At 46.3% G+C, this 22,176-nt stretch overlaps 1 protein-coding gene across 2 annotated transcripts in view; it reads left to right on the forward strand.

The window, feature by feature from the left end:
* TMEM182 (transmembrane protein 182) overlaps positions 1-22,176 on the forward strand; it is a 50,278-nt gene that overhangs the window by 11,672 nt on the left and 16,430 nt on the right. The window contains exon 4 of one of the 2 annotated variants that reach the window (XM_090020872.1): positions 14,657-14,803. In XM_090020872.1, the coding sequence (XP_089876998.1) occupies positions 14,657-14,803 (147 nt within the window). The remainder of the gene's footprint in view (positions 1-14,656; positions 14,804-22,176) is intronic. The other variant, XM_090020882.1, reaches the window with a different exon arrangement.

Here is a 22,176-nt window from a genome sequence, read left to right on the forward strand (position 1 = left end):
CTTCAAAAGAACATTCAGTGTTATAGTACCTAACAATTCATCCTTTGATTTTATACTGTTGTTTTCTGTAGGCTGTAGGAAATATATGGTACAAGTTCTTTGAATAGACTAAACTTTAATGGCTGCTGGGTACAAAATCAGCACATGTGCTTGAGACAGCAACACTTCGAGTTGGGATGGAGCAGCCTTGGGCTGGCAGCAGGTTCAGGGGGCCATTTCCTGGCTCTGATTGTGGCATTGGGAGGCAGAGAGGCTGGCTCAGGCACAAGAGTGCCCAAAGAATGGAGCTGTGTGACTAGGTGACAGGCAGGAGCCTGGCCCCTGGCTGCCTGGGCTGAGTGCATGCAGTTTATGCCAGGGTCAGTGTTTACACATCCATTTAGGTGCAGTTATTTTTGCCACTGTAAGATAATACTGTCCCTGACAGCCACCGTAAGCTGTACAGTCAGGGACAGTACTATCTTACAGCAGCAAAAATTAGTTTGCACATGTAGGCTCTAATGCTTTAGACCACAAGAAATTAATCTAATGCACAGTTAAGTGCACATGTAGATGCACCCTATGATGCTTTGCATTGCCTCTTTTTTTAGAAAATCTGACATCCCTTGATGTAAATTTCCTAGCGGCCAGGGGCTGTTAAAAAGAATGCTTAATGAAGCTGGTATGATCATGTACTATCATGCATCTCTATTAGTTACTAACACTATTTACTTCTGTAGTTACATTAAATCTTTTTTCCTCTATCAGATATATTCCCTTCTTGTATCTTATGATGGATTAAAAATAGCATGACTTCCTTAACTAGGTTGGGAACTACTATTGTAGTCTGGTAGCATTGCCTAATATTCAACCCTTTCTTGGGGGCTAGGGTCATATGGCTGCTAAAATGCAAGTTCGAGGCCACAGCAGAAGCACTCATGGCGTGACAAATACCTTGTCACAAGGACATAGGAAGGAAGGAACCTTTTCTCAACTTCCAGCTCACTGCCCAAGAATGGTTGCTTCTTGGCCAATTTCTAAACCAGGTAGGGAAGCTCCGAAGGGAATTCTATTATAACTTCAGTTTGGAGGATGAGGGATTGAGTCTTGGAGAGAAAGAAGGATCATTAGGAAACAGAAGGGCTGAACTATAGTTCTTCAGTAGTGACAAGAAAGTTTTTATTTTAGGAAAAGAAAACAAGCCAAATTACATGCCAAACAATTTGGAATGCATGCAAGTGTTACTATTCCTGTAGCATGCTTCATGAATGGGGCACAGCTCAGACACACATGCAGTGTGTACTTTTGTGTTCTTTTAAGTACAATCATATTTTTAGGTTTGGCTGACACTTGCAGTGCTTAGATATAGGGAAAGTCTTCTGAATAGTTAGAGAACTGTACTGTTTAAGGCTGTGGCAACATAGAGTTGCAAATACTGCAGATATAGGATTACCTCAGAACCTGCAGTATTGCCTTGTACTTTCTTATTCTTATTACAGGAAATGCTTTGAATGTTGCAAGTTTTGAGGTTAGCTAACTCAATACAGCTGGGAAGTTAATTTACTTGGGGCCTCCATATACCCTGGCAGAAATCAAGTAGAAGCTTAATGAGAGGCAGAACATGGCATTTACCATGTCAAGTGAGTAGAGGAGGCAGAAGCCAGCCCCTTGCAAAAATGAACCACACTACTATGTCTGATAAACAAACAGGCTTCCTTGAACTCATTTCCTTGGAACGGGAGAGAAGATAGGGAGCAAGCAGAACCTTTTCTGCCCTCCAAAGTGACTGGCAGCATAATGGTCAGGAGCGTATTCTAATAGACCTGCTCCAGTTTACTCCATCCACAGAGCAGCAGGGAGATTGAAGGTCCTTGGGTCACAATCTCTCTATCACATTCTTTCTCCTGAGCTGCCTCAGGGACAGTCCTACAACATATAGGTAGCCCTTTTCTGTAAGATATAATACAAACTGATTGTTCCTATGACTAGAGACGTCTGCGAGTACTCAACTTGGAGTAAGGTATTATTCCATGCAAATAAAAGCTGCAACATTTGTCTTTGAGCTATTCAAGGTGGCCATTTTTATGTACAACTATGCTTTTCAGTTTCATTTTAGTACCTCTGATAGCATATGTATGTATCTACAAAAACATTAAAGCAAAGTAGTCATATTGTATATAATTAGTCTAAAATAATACGGAAATGTTCCATATAACTCATGTTTTGAAACATTTAATTCTTAATTCTTCAATTATACCAATCACCTAGGTTTCTAAACATGACCTAGGGTTTAAATGATGAAAAAAAAGGTGTTTTAAGGCATCAAAGTAAAAATGAACTATTCAAATCTGTCCTCAAGGGGAACAAAGTATATCAAAGCATGCATCAGTAAGCAAGCTGTGGGAAAGCCAGGTCAAAGAAATAGAATGTGGATTTGGATCTGAATGGCAGTAAGGTTCAGGTTCATCTTTGTGTTTCAAAGTTTGATCCTATCAACAACAATGACTTGTTTCTTGTAACCACAAACTAAACAGGATAAGAACCTCCCCCTCTCCTATCCAGGGCAATGGCCTCACCACAGTGCTTCAGTGTTGCCTCTCTTCTTAGCTTCCCTCCTTCCAAGTACTGTTTCTCTGAGAGCTTTCAGGGTCAGCCACTCATCTATGTCAGCTGGCCCAGCACTTCTAGGCAGACGGACTAGTACTTTTAACCCCCTGCAGCTGGACTTCAGCCCCTGAACCATGCACTATGTTACACATGCCCCTCCCAAGAGTGGAGTCCAGGATACACTCTTCCATTTTTACATCCCCTCCCACGAGGAGAAGTCTGCATTTGCATGTGTAGTCCCAGGGTGGTCGTGTACTGAATAATCAAAAGCCTGCAGGGACAGGTACTCTCTCATCAATTGGGGATTGGCTTTCCACATAGTATTAAGCCATGTTAAAGGGGCATGTTCAGTGACCAAAAGGAAACGGACCCCTAGGAGGTAATAACAGAGCATCTCAACTACCCACTTAGTTGCTAGACTCTCCTTTGCTATCGCAGCACGTTTCAGCTCTTGGGGCAGGAACTTTCTGCAGAGATACAAGATGTGGTGTTCTCCATCTTCAAACTCCTGGGAGAGAACAGCCCCCATGACTCACTCTGAGGCTTTCATCTGGAATATGAACTCCTTTGTTAAGTCTGGGCTGTGCAGGATCAGCACACTGCATAGCAGCTGTTTTACTGTCCTAGATGTTGCCTCATACTTGAGTGACCGCTGGATTTTTTGAGGTGCTCCTATCCCCAGCAGGTCAGTCAATGGGACTATAATGGCAGCAAATTCTGGGATGAATCACCAATAGTAGTCTGCTAACCCTAAAAATGACTTCAACTTCTCTGCTGCTGCATGCACCCCTGGGGGAGGCACGGGGCGCATGTGCCAGCTTTGATTTGTACGGTGGGTGGAGGCAGGATGCCTTCTGCGGGCTTGGGGCTAGGGACAGTGCCAGCCTCTTCCCAGTAGGCTGGGCTAGGAATGGGCTGGAGCAAGGCGGGCTTAGCTGCATGTAGTGGGTGGCAGTGCTTGGAGGGGTGGTTATGGGGGGGGCTAAGGTGAATTTTGGGGTGGCCAATAGCCCCTTAAGTCCCTCCAAGTGCTGCCTCTCCTTGGAGAACTCTGTTCTGCTGCATTTTCCCTCAGGATCCTTGTGCTGTGGGGTGGGCAGGGAACGTGCAGCCAGCACAGAGCTCCTGAGGGAGAGACAGCAGAGTGGAGTGCCCTGAACAGGGGTGGCACTAGGGAGAGTTTGGGGGGGGGGGGGGGGCGGGGGGGGGGCTATAGCCTGAGTCTGCCCTGCTCCCACCACCAGTTCTCAGCCCAGCCCCAGCCCAGCCCCACCACTGTTAAGAGGCAGGTGCTTCCCTGGCCCCAAGTCCACAGCAGGCAGCCCACCTCCACCCTGCACACAAATCGGGGGGGGGGCATATGCCCCCCACACCTCCCTTGGGGATTTGTGCAGTGGTGAGGAGCTGCCCTCCCATCCCCCCCCCAAACACCCTGGATGAGCTGTCCATTGCTCTGTCCCACTCCTAGCCCCAGGGTGTCATTCACCACACTGGCAGTGCAGCATGTGCCCCTCACCCTTCCCTCACTGTGGGGGCCTCAGTCTGCCCCCTCATGTCCCTTCCCTCCCCCATGCCCTTTCCTGGCCACATGTAAGGTGTCTGCACACATGCATGTGGCATTTAATCAGTGACATTAATGGTACACCAGCCCAAAAAACCCAATAGCCAAAAATGGTAATTTTCCTTTTATCAGTGCCAATCCAATATGTGACTGATATATTGGTGCACCTCTAATAATAATTCTGGCAATAACTGATCCCAATTCTGAGACAAATCCCCTTATCATTCCCTTCAGTGTCTGATTCAGTCTTTCAATTAATCCAGTGGGAATGGTACACTGAAGTCTTTACAGAATGGACCATCAGTAAGCCCCAAGCTTCTTACAATAACCAGGACATGAAGACTGTGTCCTGGTCAGTCAAAACCTTGTGGGAAATGCCTAGGATGGTAAATGGGAGAATATCTGAAATAGGTCAGAGGCCAAAGTATGTGCTGAGCAAAATCGCCACAGCCTTGGGGTAGTGGGTGGCATACTTGACAAGGATAAACGAGGATCCTCTTGAGCTGGGTTTCAGTGGTCCCACCAAGACCATTCTACCCCACTCAAAGGATATATGTCAGCTGACAAAATAGATACCAATGGGGCTTTGAGTGGGGTGGGGAGGAGGTGCAGGGTGGAACCAGCTGGCACAAGGCAGGATACACAATAGTCCTCGATTTCTTGGTGCACCTCAGGCCAGAAAAACGTTGCCAGTACTCTATCCTGGGGCTTTTCCACCCCAATATGACCTCTCCATTGTATATTATGGGCTAGTTTCTGCAGCTGACCATGAGCCAGGGTTTAGCCAGCAGGTGCACAAGTCCTTTAATTTCTGAGCCTTGCATTTGGGTCCCAAGTCTCCCATTGAAACTTGCAGCAGTAGGTCTCCTCTGTGAGATCCAACCCATCTAGTATGGCAGCTTTAAGGGTTTTTATAATCCTGGGCCACATCTGCTCCTAGATTTCATAGACATTAGGGCTGGAAGGGACCTCAGAAGATCATCAAGTCCAGCTCCCCGCCCAAAGGGCAGGAAGTCAGCTGGGGTCATAGGATCCCAGCAAGATAAGCATCCAATTTGCTCTTGAAGGTGTTCAATGTAGGTGCTTGAACCACCTCCAATGGCAGGCTGTTCCAGACCTTGGGGGCTTGGACAGTAAAGAAATTCTTCCTTATGTCCAGCGTGAAATGGTCTTGTAGTAGTTTATGACCATTTGACCTTGTCATCCCTTGAGGCGCTCTGGTGATCAAACATTCCCCCAGATACTGGTGGTCACCCCGATCAACTTATAGGTGGCCATCAGATCACTCCTGAGCATGCACCTTTCCAGGCTAAAGAGCCCCATGGCTCTTAGCTTGTCATCGTAAGGTCTGCTTTCCTGACATCTGATCGTGCGCGTGGCTCTTTTCTGGACTCTCCCAAGCTTCTCCACATCCTTTTTGAATTGTGGAGCCCAAAACTGGATGCAATACTCTAGCTGTGGCCTCACCAAGGCTGAATACAGGGGGAGAAGGACATCCTGGGATTTGCTTGAGAAGCATCTATGGATGCAAGCTAGCATTTTGGTTGCTTTTCTAGCCGCAGCTTCGCATTGCAGGCTCATGTTCATTTTGTGGTCAGTGATAACCCCCAAGTCTCTTTCTTCCGTAGTGCTAGCCAGCGTAGTACTGTTGAGCCTATAAGGATGCTGCAGGTTTTTTTCCCCCCTCCCAAGGTGGAGAACCTTGCATTTTTTGGTGTTAAACGCCATCAGATCCTTGTCCATCCATTTGCTGAGCCTGTCCAGGTCAGCCTGGATCACCCGCCTGTCTTCTGGCATGGATGCTTTGCCCCAAAGTTTGGTGTCATCGGCGAACTTGGCCAGTCTGCTTCTGACTCCAATGTCCACATCATTAATGAAGATGTTGAACAATATGGGTCCAAGGACAGAGCCTTGGGGGACCCCACTGGTCACAGGGCACCACGATGAGTGACTTCCATCAATTACTACCCTCTGGGTCTGACCACGGAGCCAATTTCCCAGCCAGCGGATCATGGTGGATCCAAGGCCACAGTTTTGCCAAGAGGTGATTATTGGATACCAGATCGAAGGCTTTTTTGAAGTCAAGATATATGACATCAATCTCTTCTCCCTTGTCCAGGTGATAGGTCACCTGGTCATAGAAGGAAATGAGATTGGTCAAGCAAGACCTACCCGCAACAAACCCATGCTGGCTATCCCTCAGGATGTTGGTGTCGACCAATCCATTAAGAATGGCCTCTTTGATAAACTTTTCTAAGATCTTCCCCGGGATAGAAGTCAGGCTGATGGGCCTATAGTTAGCTGGATCCACTTTCCTCCCTTTCTTGAAGATAGGCACCATATTAGCCTTCTTCCAATCTTTGGGCACTACACCAAAGCGCCAGGAGTTTTTAAAGATCCGTGCCACGGGCTGGGCTATGATGCTCGGCAGCTCCTTGAGTACCCCGAGGTGTAGATTGTCAGGGCCAGCTGATTTGAAGGTATCCAGCTTCTCAAGATGTTCCTTCACAAGGTCAGCATTTATGGAGGGCAGGGGATTTCCCCCACCCGGACTTCCCTGTCCCGTAGTGGGCATGGGTGTCCCATGGGACTGATGAAAGACCGACGCAAAGTACCCATTTAACAGGTTGGCTTTTTCCTGGGCATGAGTTGTCAGTTGTCTCATCTGGTTCAGCAGGGGTCCAATGTTGCCCTTGCATTTCCTCTGGCTCCCCACATATCTGAAAAAGGACTTTTTATTGTCCTCAGTGCTCGAAGCTAGTTGGAGTTCAGTTGCAGCCTTCGCTTTCCTGGTTTGCTCCCTGCAGGACCAGATCAGTGCAGAATAATCCTCCTTGGAGGTGAATCCCATCCTCCATCCTTTGTAGGCCTTTCTTTTTAGCCTCAGGAGGTCCGCCAGGTTCCTGGAGAGTCAGTGGGGCTGCTGTGCCCTCCTGCTGCCTTTCCTCCAAGATGGAATAGACTTAGCTTGTGCATTGAGGATCACTCCCTTGAGGGGCAACCACTTTTCTTGAACTCCCCCCTCCCTGGGGTCGTGGTCCCTTAGGGCCTGACTAACAAACCTCCTGAGCTTGTCAAAGTCGGCTTTTCTGATGTCAAGGACTTCCGTGTTGCTGACTGACTTGCCAGCTTTACAGCGGATGGTGAAGGTGATCAGCTCATGGTCGCTGTCACCCAGCTTCCCACTGAACATTAGGTCGTTAATTAGGTCATCTCCAGTAGCCAGTACCAGGTCGAGCAGCGCTTTGCTGCTTGTTTGCCCACAGACTTCTTGAGTCAAGTAGAGGTCATCCATGCATGAGAGGAAGCTTTGTACCACTTGGGTTTTGCTTAGTGATCCTCCCATGAGATGTCCAGGTAATTGAAGTCACCCATGACAACCGTGGTCCTGGAGCATGCGGCCTCAGCCAGTTCCCGGGGGAATTCCTGCTCAAGCTCAGGACTTTGGGTGGAAAGTCTGTAGTAGACTCCCACCGTTGTGTCCCCTGTGCCATGTTCCCCAAAGATTTTAACCCAGAGGGTCTCCAGTCATCCACCCTGGTCACCAATATCAGCTTGCAGGGACATGTAAGTTTCCTTAACATAGAGAGCTACACCCCCGCCCCTTTTATCTACATGATCCCTCCTGTACAGGGTATAGCCATCTATACCCAAGGTCCAGTCATGGGCGGAGTCCCACCAGGTCTCCGTTATCCCTATGACATCATAATTATTTGCATTGAGCAGGAGGACGAGCTCCTCCTGCTTATTCCCCAAGCTCCTGGTATTTGCATACAGGCAGGCAAGTGTCCCCTTGGGGGTTCTTGCCTTGCCCACAGATTGTACCAGGGCTGGGGCAAGGGTGGGCTCCCTTAAGTGCTTTGGCCCACTGGCTTTGCAAGGGTTGCTCAGCAGGCCAGCAGTGGCAGTAGTCCCTCCGTTCCCCAATGGGCTTAGTTTAAAGCCCAGTGGAGCAGGTCAGCCCATCTGGCTGAGAAGAGCCTCCTCCCCAGGGGAGAGAGGTGGAGGTCATCTCTTCCCTGCAGCTTGCTGCCTCTCGCCAAAGAGCGGGCTGTGGTCCTGGAAGCCAAAGCCTTCCCGATGACACCAGCGCTAGTCTTTGGCTCACAATGTGGATCCTCCTCTCCCTTCTCAGCCCATAGCCCAAGACTGGGAGGATCAATGAAGACACCACCTGTGCCCCCAGACCCTTTAGCCCCACTCCTAAATCCCTGTAGCACCTCATGGTCCAGCTGGGAGCACTCCGAGCCGTGTCATTGGTGCCCACATGAATAAGGAGCATAGGATAGTGGTCTGTGGGCTGGAGGAGCTTTGGGATCTTCTCCGCAATGTCCTGGATGCGGGCCCCGGGAAGCAGCAGACTTCCCTGACTAAGGTGTCGGGGCGGCAGATTGCCCCCGCAGTCCCCCTCAGGATGGAGTCTCCCGCAACAAACACCTTACGTTTTGTCTTGGGGAGAGCAGGGGCAGTAGCTGCAGTTGAGCCTGTGTTGCCTGTGGGAGCTGGCAACTCAGCAGGCTCTGCTGGAGCAGCAAGAGGTGCATACCTGTTGCTAAGCTCCGGCGGGGCAGGGGCCTTGGTGCGGTGGGCCTTAAGTCCCTTGACCACCTTGGTCTGTGCCCCTGACTGGACAAAGTAGGAGGTCCCAGAGTCCTCCTTTGTCCTGGAGGGAGATAGTGGTCTACCCTCTGGCTCTCAGGGGAGAAGGGCCTGGCAGTAGGAGTCAGTCTCCAGCTCACAGTCCCTGATGGCACACAGTCTCTAGACTGTGGCCTGGAGTTCCTCCAGGTTGCGCGCCAGAGACCCCAAAAGGGAACAGACCCCACATGGGGAGGTGGCCATGCTCCTGGGCCCTAGAGCCTGAAAAAGGGACAGGCAGCCCCCTCAGCCAGGGGCTCCATCTGTGTGGAGCCTGGAAGCATGGGATCCAACTGGGTGGCTATCTCTGAGGTGCCTGAGGGGTGGTGGGGCTGCAGAGCCCAAGGCGACACTTGGGGTGCGATACATGCCCATCCATCTCATGCTTCTGGTAGTCTGGCTATGGCTGGGACTGTCTACCCTGGGGGATTGGCAGGCAGGGTCTTGGGCACCCTCCTGTGCGAACTCTATGCTAACTCACGCACCAGCAGGCAAGTGAGCCTGTTTGTGCAGCCTGGTCGTGCAGCTCCATTTGCGTGGGTTCCTGGGGGGCTGGGCGAAGTAGGGGCCTGGGCGGGACTTGACCTGGCCCGGCTCTATGCAGCCACCTTCTCCCATTCAGTGAGGGGTTAACCCCTGCCCACCACAGGCCCCGCTTGCCTCTGACTGTGCTGGGGGTCAGCGAGGGGCTCTGCAGCTGCTGGGGGGGTGTCTGCGGGGCTTTGGGGGAGTGGGGGCACAGTGGGCTTTCACCCGCATGTCTCTCACTGCTCCAGAGCCTAGGGCCTAGTAAATGTCCTGCGCCTTCCCCATTAACAGAGGAGCCATCCTTATAGCCAAAATGTTCTGTGCCCACTGATAGTTCTCTGCCACCCTCTCAGAAGTCACAAGGAAGGCCTCTGGGTCATCTGTAGGTCCCATCTTGGTGAATACACCACCCTCTATCATCTGGATACCAGAAGACTCACCAATTTAGGTTTGGGTCCATCTTGACTCCAAATACTGCTTTAAGAACTCCTGCTGTTGTTGCTGCTGCTGCTTCCTCAGAAACAGCTGCTGCTGTTGTTGCTGCTGCAGCCCCTCTAGCCATTTAGCAGGGCTGCCATCTCTATTGCTGGAGTTGAACTTAGAATGCCCACATTCTCCATCACATGTAGCAGGTTCTTACTCCTTTAGCAAGTCAGCCTTCCCCCTGTCCTTTCTCAAACTAAACAGGATAACCGAAACATTAACACCACCCACCTCTCCTATCTATGGCAAGGGCCTCACCACTGTGTTTCAGTGTTACCTCTCTTCTTTGCTTCCCATCTCCCCAGAATCATCTCTCTGGGAGCTTTAAATTTATTCCGGGGCCAGCCAATCATCTCTGTCACCTGGCCCAGCACTTCTAGGCAGGCAAGCTATTACCCTCTAATACCCTGCACCTGGGCTCCAGCCCCTGAACCATGCACCTTGTTATAGTTCCCTTATTAAGAAATAGAACTATGGCCATCTAGATGATTAAGGACTGGAAAATTACATTTGAGAACTTAAAGTTGACAGTGTTTCACAGGAACTGAATGGACTGGCAGGGCACATCTGTATGGGACATTTACTGCGGAGCTGCCTAATTAGCTCTACAGTAAAGTCTCAGTGTCTACAGATGTGGCTTTATTAGGCTGCAGTAAACTAATTAATTCTGCCATAGGTTAGAACTTGTAAATACAAGTACTATCCTATGGCGACATTCTTTAGTGCTCAGCAGTGCATGTGTAGATGCTGACAGGGCTGGATGTGGCACAAGGGTGCTTCAGTGCAGGGGCTACCTGCTGGTTAGCTCCACACTGGAGCATCCTTGTGCCTCAGGAAGCCCCTCCACAGCACATCAGAGGTGCTCCGACCCAGCTCAGCATGCTTAAGTCCTAGGCACATGTGTAAATGTGGTGCCCAGGAGCTATAAACTGTGGCTCAATATGCACCAGAGCTTATTTCTCTTTGTTAGTCGTACGTGTAGATGCACACGCAGAGTACTGAGTAGCCCATGTTGATAAGACATTGTCCCCCGTTCAGTACCAGTTACAGTCTTTTTTTAAGAATGATGGTTTCCATGGTATAAGGTACTGGAATAATTCAGTCCAAAGAAACAAATTTGTGCAAGAACATGGCTTGATTTGGCAATAATTTGTGGAGGATGTAGTTTCTTAACTGGTTGTAGATCGAAGAATGAATGAATGGCTCTGCTGTTACATGAAAAAGCTATATGAGAGAACAGTTTCAGTGGACAGTACAAAAGGACCCTTAGATTTCTGGTACCCCTTAATGTTTTGGGGGGGAAAATGTTTTCAACTGGTAGAGACAGTGTATAACATTAAGCTCTGTAAGATCTTTCCTTTTGGCCACAAACAGATATTCATTCTTATGGGTTTAACTTCAACTCTTTGAATCCATGTGCTGTTTCCAGCTGAACAGTTAGCTTATCTTGTGAAAGAGAGAGGTGAGCACTCCCTAAATACTAGCAGCTTTTGGATCTATGGAGACTAACTACTTGTCCCTTCATTTGGCCATTTGTAAAAACTGATAGCTAGAAGGGTGGCATTAATAGTACAGTAACCCACAGTTGAGAGCTTTTCTTCCAAAACAGAAGTACAGCCCTTAAAGGAGTCGTCAAACCATTTTGTGCTTCCCTGATTAGATAAATGTTATTTTTTTTAACTGAAATTTCATTACCATGACAGTTTAGTGTTACCAAGACTTCTGCTTTTTGCCTTTGACTGACAGTGCTTAGGATAAATCACTGGCAAATAAATATCTTAGTTTAAAAATATAATTTTTTTGAAGTTGCACTCTTCTTGCTTGTCAATTTTGGCTTCATTTTCCAGCATTCAAAATTGACAGTTAACAATGCTTTTGGCCATAAGTATAGATATCAGGAAAATATTAGCTCCTCTCCATTATTTTCTAGGTAAATATTTCAAACAAAATCTGGACCCGTGCATACAGATGTATATAGACATAAACCACCATCTACGTTATGGATGTTAGCTCTGTCAAATTGAAATTTATTTCAAAATGAATAAAATAGTTTTGTTACTAAAGGTGGGAAAATTTCTTCTCATTCATAGTTATGAGAAGGTTTACATAAATTTGCATTGGTTACATTTGTACTACTTTTGAGTTGCTGATAAAATGTTCACAGAAAGCAGATTTCAAAGGTGCCTGTTAACTAGAAAGGAAACATTAAAATTGTATACAAATGTGTTAATGCATGGTATACTTTTGTTCCTTTGCATTCAGCAAGGAAAAACAATACTATATGACCAGGTGGTGACATGTAGGGGGTGCACAGGGGTGCACACGCACCCCCTGAGAGCGCCGGTGCACCCCTAACCTGCTGCTCTCGCCACTTAGGCAATGGGCGGGAGGGGCAGGTGGGAGCTCTGGTGCCCCACCTGCAAGTGCCGTCCGATAGCTGCAACCACTTCTGGGAGTGGCTGCGGCCGCTTCTGGGAGCGGCTGCAGCGATTGGCTGGCACTTGCTCCCAGAAGCAGCCACAGCCATTCCCAGAAGCGGCTGCAGCGATTGCAGCGATCAGCCATCGTGGCATTGCCCTGGGGGGAATCCTCCCCCCCGTCCATAGGATCAGCCACGTGGGGAATCCCACCCCCCAGTTAGCAGGACTGGTTGCAGAGGGGGCACATGCTCCACCTGACTAAGGCGGCACCAGTCGCCCATGATATGACCTAACCTGACTAACCATAACACTTGTTAGAGCTTTTCGTAGGTCTGTTTTGGCAAGATATGCTACAATATGCTTAACTTTCAAGTATTTGCGGATACCCATTCACAATAGTTGGGTGATCATAGACTAATTTAGCAGCGTTAGCTTTTAAATGAGGAAGTTGGATTCCATGAACTCGGGGATGATGAGCCTTACCAAACCACCCCATACTGTGTGACACTTCCTCAAAGGTTCAAGACTGAAGAATGAGAGAGATTTAATCTTCTAGGTCTCAATTTACTGTCTATCCTCTCAGTAATTCATTTAATTATGTGTTTAACTCTATGCTTGTGCTTATATCCCATAGGAGTTAAAGTATTTAAACATCTGTTAAAATGCTGTGGCCATAGTGTCAGGTGATATTTCTATCAGCATTTGCGTGTGAAGGAAGCTTCACACTGCTTTAAACCTAACTACAAGTTTGATAGCTACATTAGAACAGATGCTGGAAGGTTTATTTCTTTCCCTGAATGCCAGGGACAGATGGATACCTCTGTCTGAAACTTTGTCAAGAGGCAGCTTTAAAACTGTGTTAATTAGATGTTACATAACATGTTCCAATGCATTATAAAGAATGTTTGTAACCTGTTATTCTTAAGGAGTTTTATTGTAAAGAACACCCTACCCATTCCTTCTCTGCATGGGCTAAATCTAGAAATGAGGCAATGGAGCAATGCTGCTGTTGCATGCCGTCACCCTTTAGCAAACCAGAGACAGAGCTCTGGAGAGTGAGCATGGGGTAAAGTGCTTATTTCTGGGTTTGCCATGCATAGGGTGGGAGGGCAGGATTGGAGAGTTGCCAGCAGGGCCAGGGAAGTTGTGCAGACATATCCAACACATAGATAAGGCCATACGACACTTTAATACGAGTAAACTGGTCAAGTTAAAACCAATAGACTTTTAGAATACATTAGATCATGTGCATTAGCTGATACCTCCTAACAGCACACCTTTAAATCCTAGTCTACACAAAGCCTGAGTGACTCTAGAGCGGCTGCCACTTGAGAGCTATAAGTGTTTGAAACTTTCAGCTTACAAATCTAAATGTTAAAGCTGCTTAGTTGCATAGTGTCAATAAGAGTAAGTAGGTGCTGTCAGCTGGGAAATGGCAGGTTCTTCTGCAAATCACTTTTTCTTAGGTACCACTTGTTTTGCATGCTTTTCCTTAGGCACGTGGAAATGTTTTTACTGACTGAATTGTCAGTACTCTCTTTGGTTTTCAGATCCAGGGTCAAAAATCTTAACTACTCACAGTTTGGCTAATGGACTATATTAACGCATTCCTTTTGTGAGTTGCTAGAGGAATTCACTTCACATTGGTAGCTTTTGTAACTTGATGACTTTAATATGTGTGTCATTAATCAGCTATAAAAGTATTGTAGAAGCACTCTTTTGGCCAGAATCTATCACAAAACACTCATCCCATATATCACCAGTTGCAGCTAATAATTCAGCATTGCTTGTCTTTGACTAAAGGGGGCTTCTGCAACTTTACTGACAGAATTGGTTTTATTTAAAGCACTTAATTCTTCAAAAATATGGTTCACATTTTTATTTCTGTCTTTTATAGCTTTATCTTTTCTTAATACATCTCTTATAAAGATGTAATTATATATGGAGAATTATCAATTTCTAAGTGTTCGCTTTGTCAGAGAGAGAGAATCATACAGATTGTTAGTGGTGATATTATGCCAGCATTAAGAATTTCAATGTGTTACTACCTCCTTGATACAGTTGTATCCAATCAATCTGAGCAGTGATCCAAAAGCATCCTGGCTACGGCATCAGTGTACCATTTTCTAAATAATTTAAAATTTGATCAAGTAAATGAATTTATTAAGCATACATACACTGTATACACACTGAACAGCAGGTTTTCATTCCTCTGTAACTTACATCATATATTCCATGATCACCAGATAAGATCTGGGATTCAAATCTAATTCTCTCCATATGGTATATAAAATATGTGCACAGTGGAAACAGACCTGGAATGACTTTGGGTTCATTAATAAGAAAAGTGAGAAGAGAACAAAATCTTTAGTAGATAAAGCTGTGTTCTGTTTGAGTTCTAAGAATGTTTGTGCTCTTTTCTCCTTTCTTTCTCTTTTGGGGCCTCCAGTTTATCGTGGTTTCTGGACTGTTCTCATGCTCTTGGGAGTGGTCACTGTTCTGATGGCTGGTTTCTTCATCATCTGTGCAGCCCCCTATGCCAGCCACATTCTGTACAAGACAGGAGGAGGCTTTTTCATCACTGCTGGTAGGTATCCTGTATATGTATGTACGTGTATATGTGTGTGTGTGTGTATGCACACACACATATACACATATATAGGGCTGTGCGAAACAGCACCATTTCGTTTCGACTTCCATTTTGCCGGGACAGTGTTTTGTTTCGGGTTTCATTTAGTTTCGAACTACCATTCCGTTTCGTTTAGTCAAAACTTTTGCTGTTTCAGCGTTTCGCCCATAGGTTATAATGGGGAAGCACAAAACTGCCTATAACTTTGTCATTTCATGCCTGATTGCAGGGATGGTAGCCCCTTCTGAGGCCATGAAGCCTGCTAAATTTCAAGGAGATAGGTGCAGGGATTTCTGGGAAACTGCACCTCAAGCTGCTGACAAGCAAACCTCATGTCACGTATGTGTTGAGGCACAGCTGGGTGAAAACTGCAGACATGGTAGCCCCTGCTGAGGCCAGGAAGCCTTTTAGCTTTCAAGGAGATAGGTGCAGGGGTTTCTGGGAAATTGCACTTCAGGCTGCTGACAAGCAGAACTCGTGATGTGTGACTATGTGTGTATATTAAGGTGCAGTGGGGTGAAAACTGCATGAATGGTAGCCCCTGCTGAGGCCATGAAGCCTGCAGAGGTTCAAGGAGATAAGTGCAGGGGTTTCTGGGAAACTGTACCTCAAACTGTTCAGAGCAAAACTTGTGTCACTTGTGTGAAGGCACAGAAAAAGTTCAGTTCAAACAATACTGCTTTTTAAGCTGTTTTTCTGTTCCTCCCCCAGACCACTGGGATTGGAAGGGACCTCAGGGAAGGATCACAGTCACTGGCCAGCTACACAGTCAATATCAGAGCAGTTCTTTCCCTGTCTTCTCCCTCCCTCTCCTTAGTTTCTCTTTAGCTGTGAGCTTGAAACAAGTCGATACAGCGTCAAAAAAAAAAAAAAAAAGCTGGTGAAATTTCTCACAGCCCTAGTGTGTGTGTGTGTGTTTATATGTATATATATATGTATATGTATGTATTTATAGTCATTCATAGCTGGAAACACAATGAGTATTTCTGTCCCTTATATCAGTTTACTTCATTAGCTAAGAATTGTACACATCACAATTAAGAAGCATAAAGTTCACCACTCTGGGTGTATGGAGGGCCAGATTGGCAGAGGTTTATTTCCAAGATATTGTAGTATGAAACTGTTATGACAGTTACATTTGCATTAAAATAAAGAACCTAAGATTTAAATTAAACCATACAATTAAATTGAAAATATAGTTTAATTTTTTAATAAGCAAAAATATATAAATGCTTAGTAATTGTTGCTTGCTGCTTTATAGTAATATGATTTCTGAGTGCTTTCTGTAAGGTGATATTTTTGCAACGCATATGAAAGATAATGGACTTTAATGAAGTTGGAAACCACAGTACATTCATATGAGCATTTCTACAACAGGAATGTTTTGAACAAGAAGGGAATGCATAGGATTTTACTATGCTTCCTAAAATGCAAATGGAATAAAGGTAACTTTAAAATTCTATAAAAGAAGGCTGGCTAATAACTGAGCTCTTAGCCCCTTGTAAAAACAAGACCTTAAGGAATCTTCATTTTTTTTAACTGTTTCTTTAGGGTCCATAAATACACACATTGTTAAAATTAATGACTTTTATCACATTTCATGTATAACACATTAGCACATCCCCTTTTCTTTAAGAAACATGTCAATTTCTTGAAATGAAATATAATGAGAAGTAAATATGTGACCTTGTAGGTGAACAATTAAAATTTAGTTACATTGAGTTGAACAGTACACAATTGGGGCATAGATTCATAGAATCATAGAAAATTTGGGTTGGAAGGGACCTCAGAAAGTCATCTACTTAAAACCCCCTGCTCAAAGCAGAACCACTCCCAACTAGATCATCCCAGCCAATGCTTTGTCTTAAAAGCCTCCAAGCATGGAGGTTCCACAACCTGTTTGGGAAACCTGTTCCAATGTTTTACTACGATCCTAGTGAGAAAGTATTTCCTAATATCTAAACTAAACTTCCCTTGCTGCAACTTGAGACAATTGCTCCTTGTTTTGTTATCCGCCATTGCTGAGAACAGTCTAGCTCCATCCTTTTTTGGAACCCCTGCTTCAGGTAGTTGAAGACTGCTATTAAATCCCCTCTCGGTCTTCTGTTCTCTAAATAAGCCAAGGTCTCTCAACCTCTCCTCCCAAGTCATGTTCCCCAGCCCTCTATCCATTTTGTTGCCCTCCGCTGGACTCTCTCCAATTTGTCTACATCCTTTTCGTAATGGGGGCCCCAAAACTGGACACAATACTCCAGATGTGGCCTTACCACTTCTGAATAGAGGGCAACAATCACTCTTATCAATGTTGCCCAGTATGCTGTTAGCCTTCTTTGCAACAAGAGAACACTGTTGGCTCATAGTCAGCTTTTTGTTCACTCTAAGTCTCAGGTCCTTTTCTGCAGATCTGCCCCCAGCCTGTACTGGTGCATGGGATTGTTCTGTCCTAAATGCAGGACTTTGCACTTGTCTTTACTGAAACTCATGAGATTTCTTTGGTCCAATTTGTATGTCTCTCTGAATCCTAACCCTACCCGACAGCGTATTTACTACTCCCCGCAGCTTGGTGTCACCTGCAGATTTGCTGAGGGTGCACTTCCAAGCCATCTTCCTTCATTGATGAAGATATTGAACAAAACCAGCCCCAGGACTGACAGCTGGGGCACTCCACCTAATACCAGCTGCTAATTAGACATCAAGCCATTTACTACTACCCTCTGATCCAACCAGTTTTCTATCCACCTTACAGTCCAATCATCCAACCTGTGCTTTCTTAGTTTGCCTGCAAGACTGTTGTGGGACACCATATCAAAAGCCTTGCTAAAGTCAAGGTATACCACATCCACTGGTCACCCTGAATCCCCAGAGCCAGTCATCTCATCATAGAAGGCAATCAGGTTGGTCAGGCATGAGCTGCCCTTGGTGAATCCATGTGGACTATTCTTAATCACCTTTTTCTCCTCCAAGTGCATAGAAATAGATTCTTTGAGGATCTACTCCGTGATTTTTCCAGGGACTGAGGTGATGCTGAATTGTCTGTAGTTTCCAGGATTTTCCTTCTTCTCTTTCTTAAATATGGGCACTATATTTGCCCTTTTCCAATTGTCTCAGACTTCCCCCAGTCACTATAAGTTTTCAAAGATAATGGCCACTGGCTCTGCAATCACATTAGCTAACTCCCTCAGCACCCTCAGGTGCATCCTGTCCAGCCCCATGGACTTGTATATGCCAACCTTTTCTAAATAGTTCCTAACCTGTTCTTTTGCCACAGCTGACTGCTCATCTCCTCCCTAAACTGTGCTGCCAGGTGCAGTAGTCTGGGAGGTAACTTTGCCTGTGAAGACGGAGGTGAAAAAGGCATTGAGCACTTCAGCTTTTTCTTCATCCTCTGTCACAAGCTTGCCTCCCCCATTCAGTAAGGGACCCACACTTTCCCTGATCCTCCTCTTCTGTGGTTTTAAAGGTGTTAATTAGGTGTTAACAAGCTAATTAGCAAGGATTAACACCTACAAAGCCACAGACTAAGGAGAGGAAATAATCAATACAGACAATCAACTGTCCCAAGACAGTCAGTTGCACAAGCACCCATGTCACTAGTTTTACCTGCCAGCAGCTAGAGGTGCAGGGCCCCATGGGCCTATCACATTCCCATAGATGGGGGTGCCCAGGCCACCACAGACCCATCATGCTCCCATGGATGGGGAGCTCCAGAACTCAGAACCCCTGCACCTATGTCCTTGACAACTGGTCAGCCTGCAGCTTTCACCCCGCTGCGTCTTAACACACACAGTGTCACCCATGTCATGAGTTCTGCTTGTCCACGGCTTGAGGCACAGTTCCCCCTGCCCCAAACCCCTGCACCTATCTCCTTGAAACTTGGCAGGCTTTGTGGCCTCAGCATGGGCCACCACCTCTGCAGTTTTCAGCCCGCTGCGCCTTAATTCACACAGGGTCATCTGTGTCACGAGTTTTGCCTGTCGGCAGCTTGAGGTGCAGTTCCCCCCCAAACACCTGCACTTATCTTCTTTAAACTTGGAAGGCTTCATGGCCTCAACAGGGGCCACCACCCCTGCAGTTTTCACCCCCTATGGTGTAATACATACACGTGACTTGAGTTTTCCTTTCAAGAATTTGGGGTGCAGTTTCCCCTGAACCCTTGTATCGATCTTCTTGAAACCTGGCAGGCTTTATGCTCTCCACAGAGGCTACCAGCCCTGCATGTTTCATCCAAATGAGACAAAAAACAACAAAGTTATAGATATTTAATTGACTCCCTATTATACCCTATGGCTGGATCTCCGAGGCAGCTCCGAAGCTTTGGAGCCGCTTCGGCCAGATCGAAGTAGGAACCCAGTCCGGAGCTCCGGATCAAATTGCTGGCATCTGAAGCTGGATCAAATAGCTGCCTACTTGCACAGGCCTAATAGCAAACCCCCACCGTGACATCACCCTTGTTGCTCTCTTTTCTGACCCTGACCCACTTTCAACAGACCAGTTGAAATACTGGAGCTCTAAGCAATCATATGGCTTTTTTACATGAAATGTAACTCCTCCTCCTCCTCTCCTCTGCCTGTCTTACCGGAACAGTTTATACCCACCCATGATGGTGCTCCAGTCATGTGAGCTATCCCACCAAGTCCCTGTTATTCCAATCACGTCATAGTTCCTTGACTTCCAATTCTTTCTGCTTGTTTCCCAGGCTCTGTGCATTCATGTAGAGGCGTCTAAGGTAACTAGCCAATGGCCTTGATTTCTCAGAAAGAATGAGAACACCTCCCCTGTTGCCCACTCCTGCTTGTGCTTCCTCCAGGTCACCCACTTACCTTAGAGCTTTGGTCTCTATCCCCCGGCTAACCTAATTTAACTAGATTAGTGAGCCTATCTGTGAAGATGGTTTTCCCTCTCTTTGTCAGGTGGGTCCCATCTCTTCCTAGAAATCCTTCTTACAGCATCATCCCATGGTCAAAGAAGCCAAAGCCCTGCTGGTGACACTGCCTGCACAGCCATGCATTGATCTGCAGGATATGCCCACTTCTGCCCAGGCCCGTCCCTTTGACCAGAAGGATTGAGGAGAATACCACCTGAGCCCCAGTTCCCTTCACCCTTGCACCCAGACCCCTGTAGTCACTTTTGATCTGCTCTGGGTCTACCCTGGCAGTATCATTGGTACCCACGTGAATGAGCAGCATGGGGTAGTCAGAGGGCCAGATGAGTACCAGTAATTCCTCTGTGATGTTTTGGATCTGGGCTCTGGACAAGCAGCAGACCTTCTAAGACAACAGGTCAGGCTGGCAGATGGATGCCTCTGTCCCCCAAAAAAGGGAATCTCGAAACACCACCAGCTGCTGCTTCTCCTTGTTGGTGGTCGTCTCGATCCTTCTAACCTTGAGAGATGGTTCACTATGTTAGTCTGAAGTCAGGCAGATGACAGGGCACGTTGGCACCTTAGAGATGAACAGGTTCAGAGAGGAATGAGTTTTCATAGTTAACAGCCTTCATCATCATTTTGAAGTGTTTCTACTGGTCTTGCCCACGAACACAGAAAGAATGTTTTACAGCCATGGTTCCCAGCAAAGTGATATAGTATAAAGAGTATAGACAAGCATGGGCCAAATTCAAGGAGGATGTGGATGAGGGAGTCCTGGATAGTATAAAATATAGATGGAAGGTTCTGGAAGAAATTCTGAATTATACCAGTGTAGAGTTTCACTGAATTTACCTATATGTTTGGTTCAAATATATACTTCTGGGAGTCTTCTCCTTCAATCAGTTGCAAGTTTTGTTTTTTGTGAAGCTAGAATTGAGTAAAATCTGTTGGGGAGGTAGTGTGGTCTCAGGTGTAGAAAACTTGAGCAGGTCTGACTTCTGTTCCTGGTTCTGCCCTGACTTGTATCCTGACTGTGGGCAAGCTGCTCTACCTCCTTGTATCTCTGTGTTCCTTATATACATGCCCTTTGTAAAATGGTGGTAATGAGCCTTACCTTTACTCCTAAAAGACTTGGAAAACTGTGTGGAACATTCCCTCCATATGAACTAAGTGTTTTATATTATCATCATCAAACCTTCCTCCAAACTCCTGCATTCATTTCCATAAACCTTACTCAACCACAAGAAAGGTAGAGTTTATAGGAAATTATAGACTGTTCAGTGCTTTGTAAAACATTTTTTTCTTTTACAGATGAAAAAAATCCTTGGCTGTTCTGTTCACTGATTTTTTAATAATGTTTTATAATGTTCAGGTTTCAGAAGGCATTTGTTTGGATTTCTTAGGACAGGATAGGAGGTGATAGAAAGGCAATGTGACTAAGGGTTAGGGCACTGAAATGGAAGTCAGGGGACCTGGGTTGTATTCCAGACTTCGTAATTGTTCTGCTCTTTGATCTTCACCTTTCTCACTTTTTGTGAAGAGCATACATCTAGGATGTATGCTCGTCACAAAGGAATTGTTCTCACTGTGCATTTGTATAGTGCCTAACACAATGTTCATCGTGTCCACTAAGCACCGATATTATTATAGTTAATACCGTTAGTGTTGTCACATGTGGTGTATTTGGATCTCATAATGGTCATATCACAACCACACTGCAGAAATTGGGCATAAACTGAATTATAAGAACACGGATCCTTTGGAAAACAACACCACTTGGCACCTTTAAAATATGTACTGAGAAAGGCGATAACATCCTCAAGTAAATTGATCATACAATCATAGAAGTAGGGTCAGAAGGGACCTTGTAGACCTTCAGGTCTGACCCTCTGCCTGGGCAGGAGAGAACTGGGCTCAAATGATCCCACCTAGGTAGGCATCAACCTCCTCTTAAAGACCCCCAGGGTAGGAGCCAGCACCACTTCCCTTGGAAGTTGGCTCCAGATCCTAGCCGCCCTGACTGTGAAGTAGTTCTTACGAATGTCTAATATAAACCTACTCTCCAACAATTTATGGCCGTTATTCCTTGTTATGCCAGGGGGCGCTAGGGGAAACAAGGTCTCTCCCAAACTCTTCTGGTCCCCCCTAGTGAGTTTATAGACAGTCACCAGGTCCCCCCTCAGCCTTCTCTTGTGACGGCTGAACAGGTTCAGGTCCCGCAGTCTCTCATTGTAGGGTCTGCCTTGTTGTCCCCAGATCATGCGGGTGGCCCTCCTCTGGACCCTTTCCATGTTGTCCACATCCCTCCTGAAGTGGGGTGCACAGAACTGGACACAGTACTCCAGCTGTGGCCTGACTAGTGTTGCATAGAGGGGGAGGATCACCTTCTTGTCCCTGCTAGAGGTGCACCTGTGGATGCACGACAAGGTGCGGTTAGCCCTTCCAACCGTGACCTCGCATTGTCGGC

The sequence above is a fragment of the Crocodylus siamensis genome, chromosome 1, assembly GCF_052110815.1.
Source record: "Crocodylus siamensis isolate JL-2025a chromosome 1, ASM5211081v1, whole genome shotgun sequence".
Classification (NCBI taxonomy): Eukaryota; Metazoa; Chordata; order Crocodylia; family Crocodylidae; genus Crocodylus; species Crocodylus siamensis.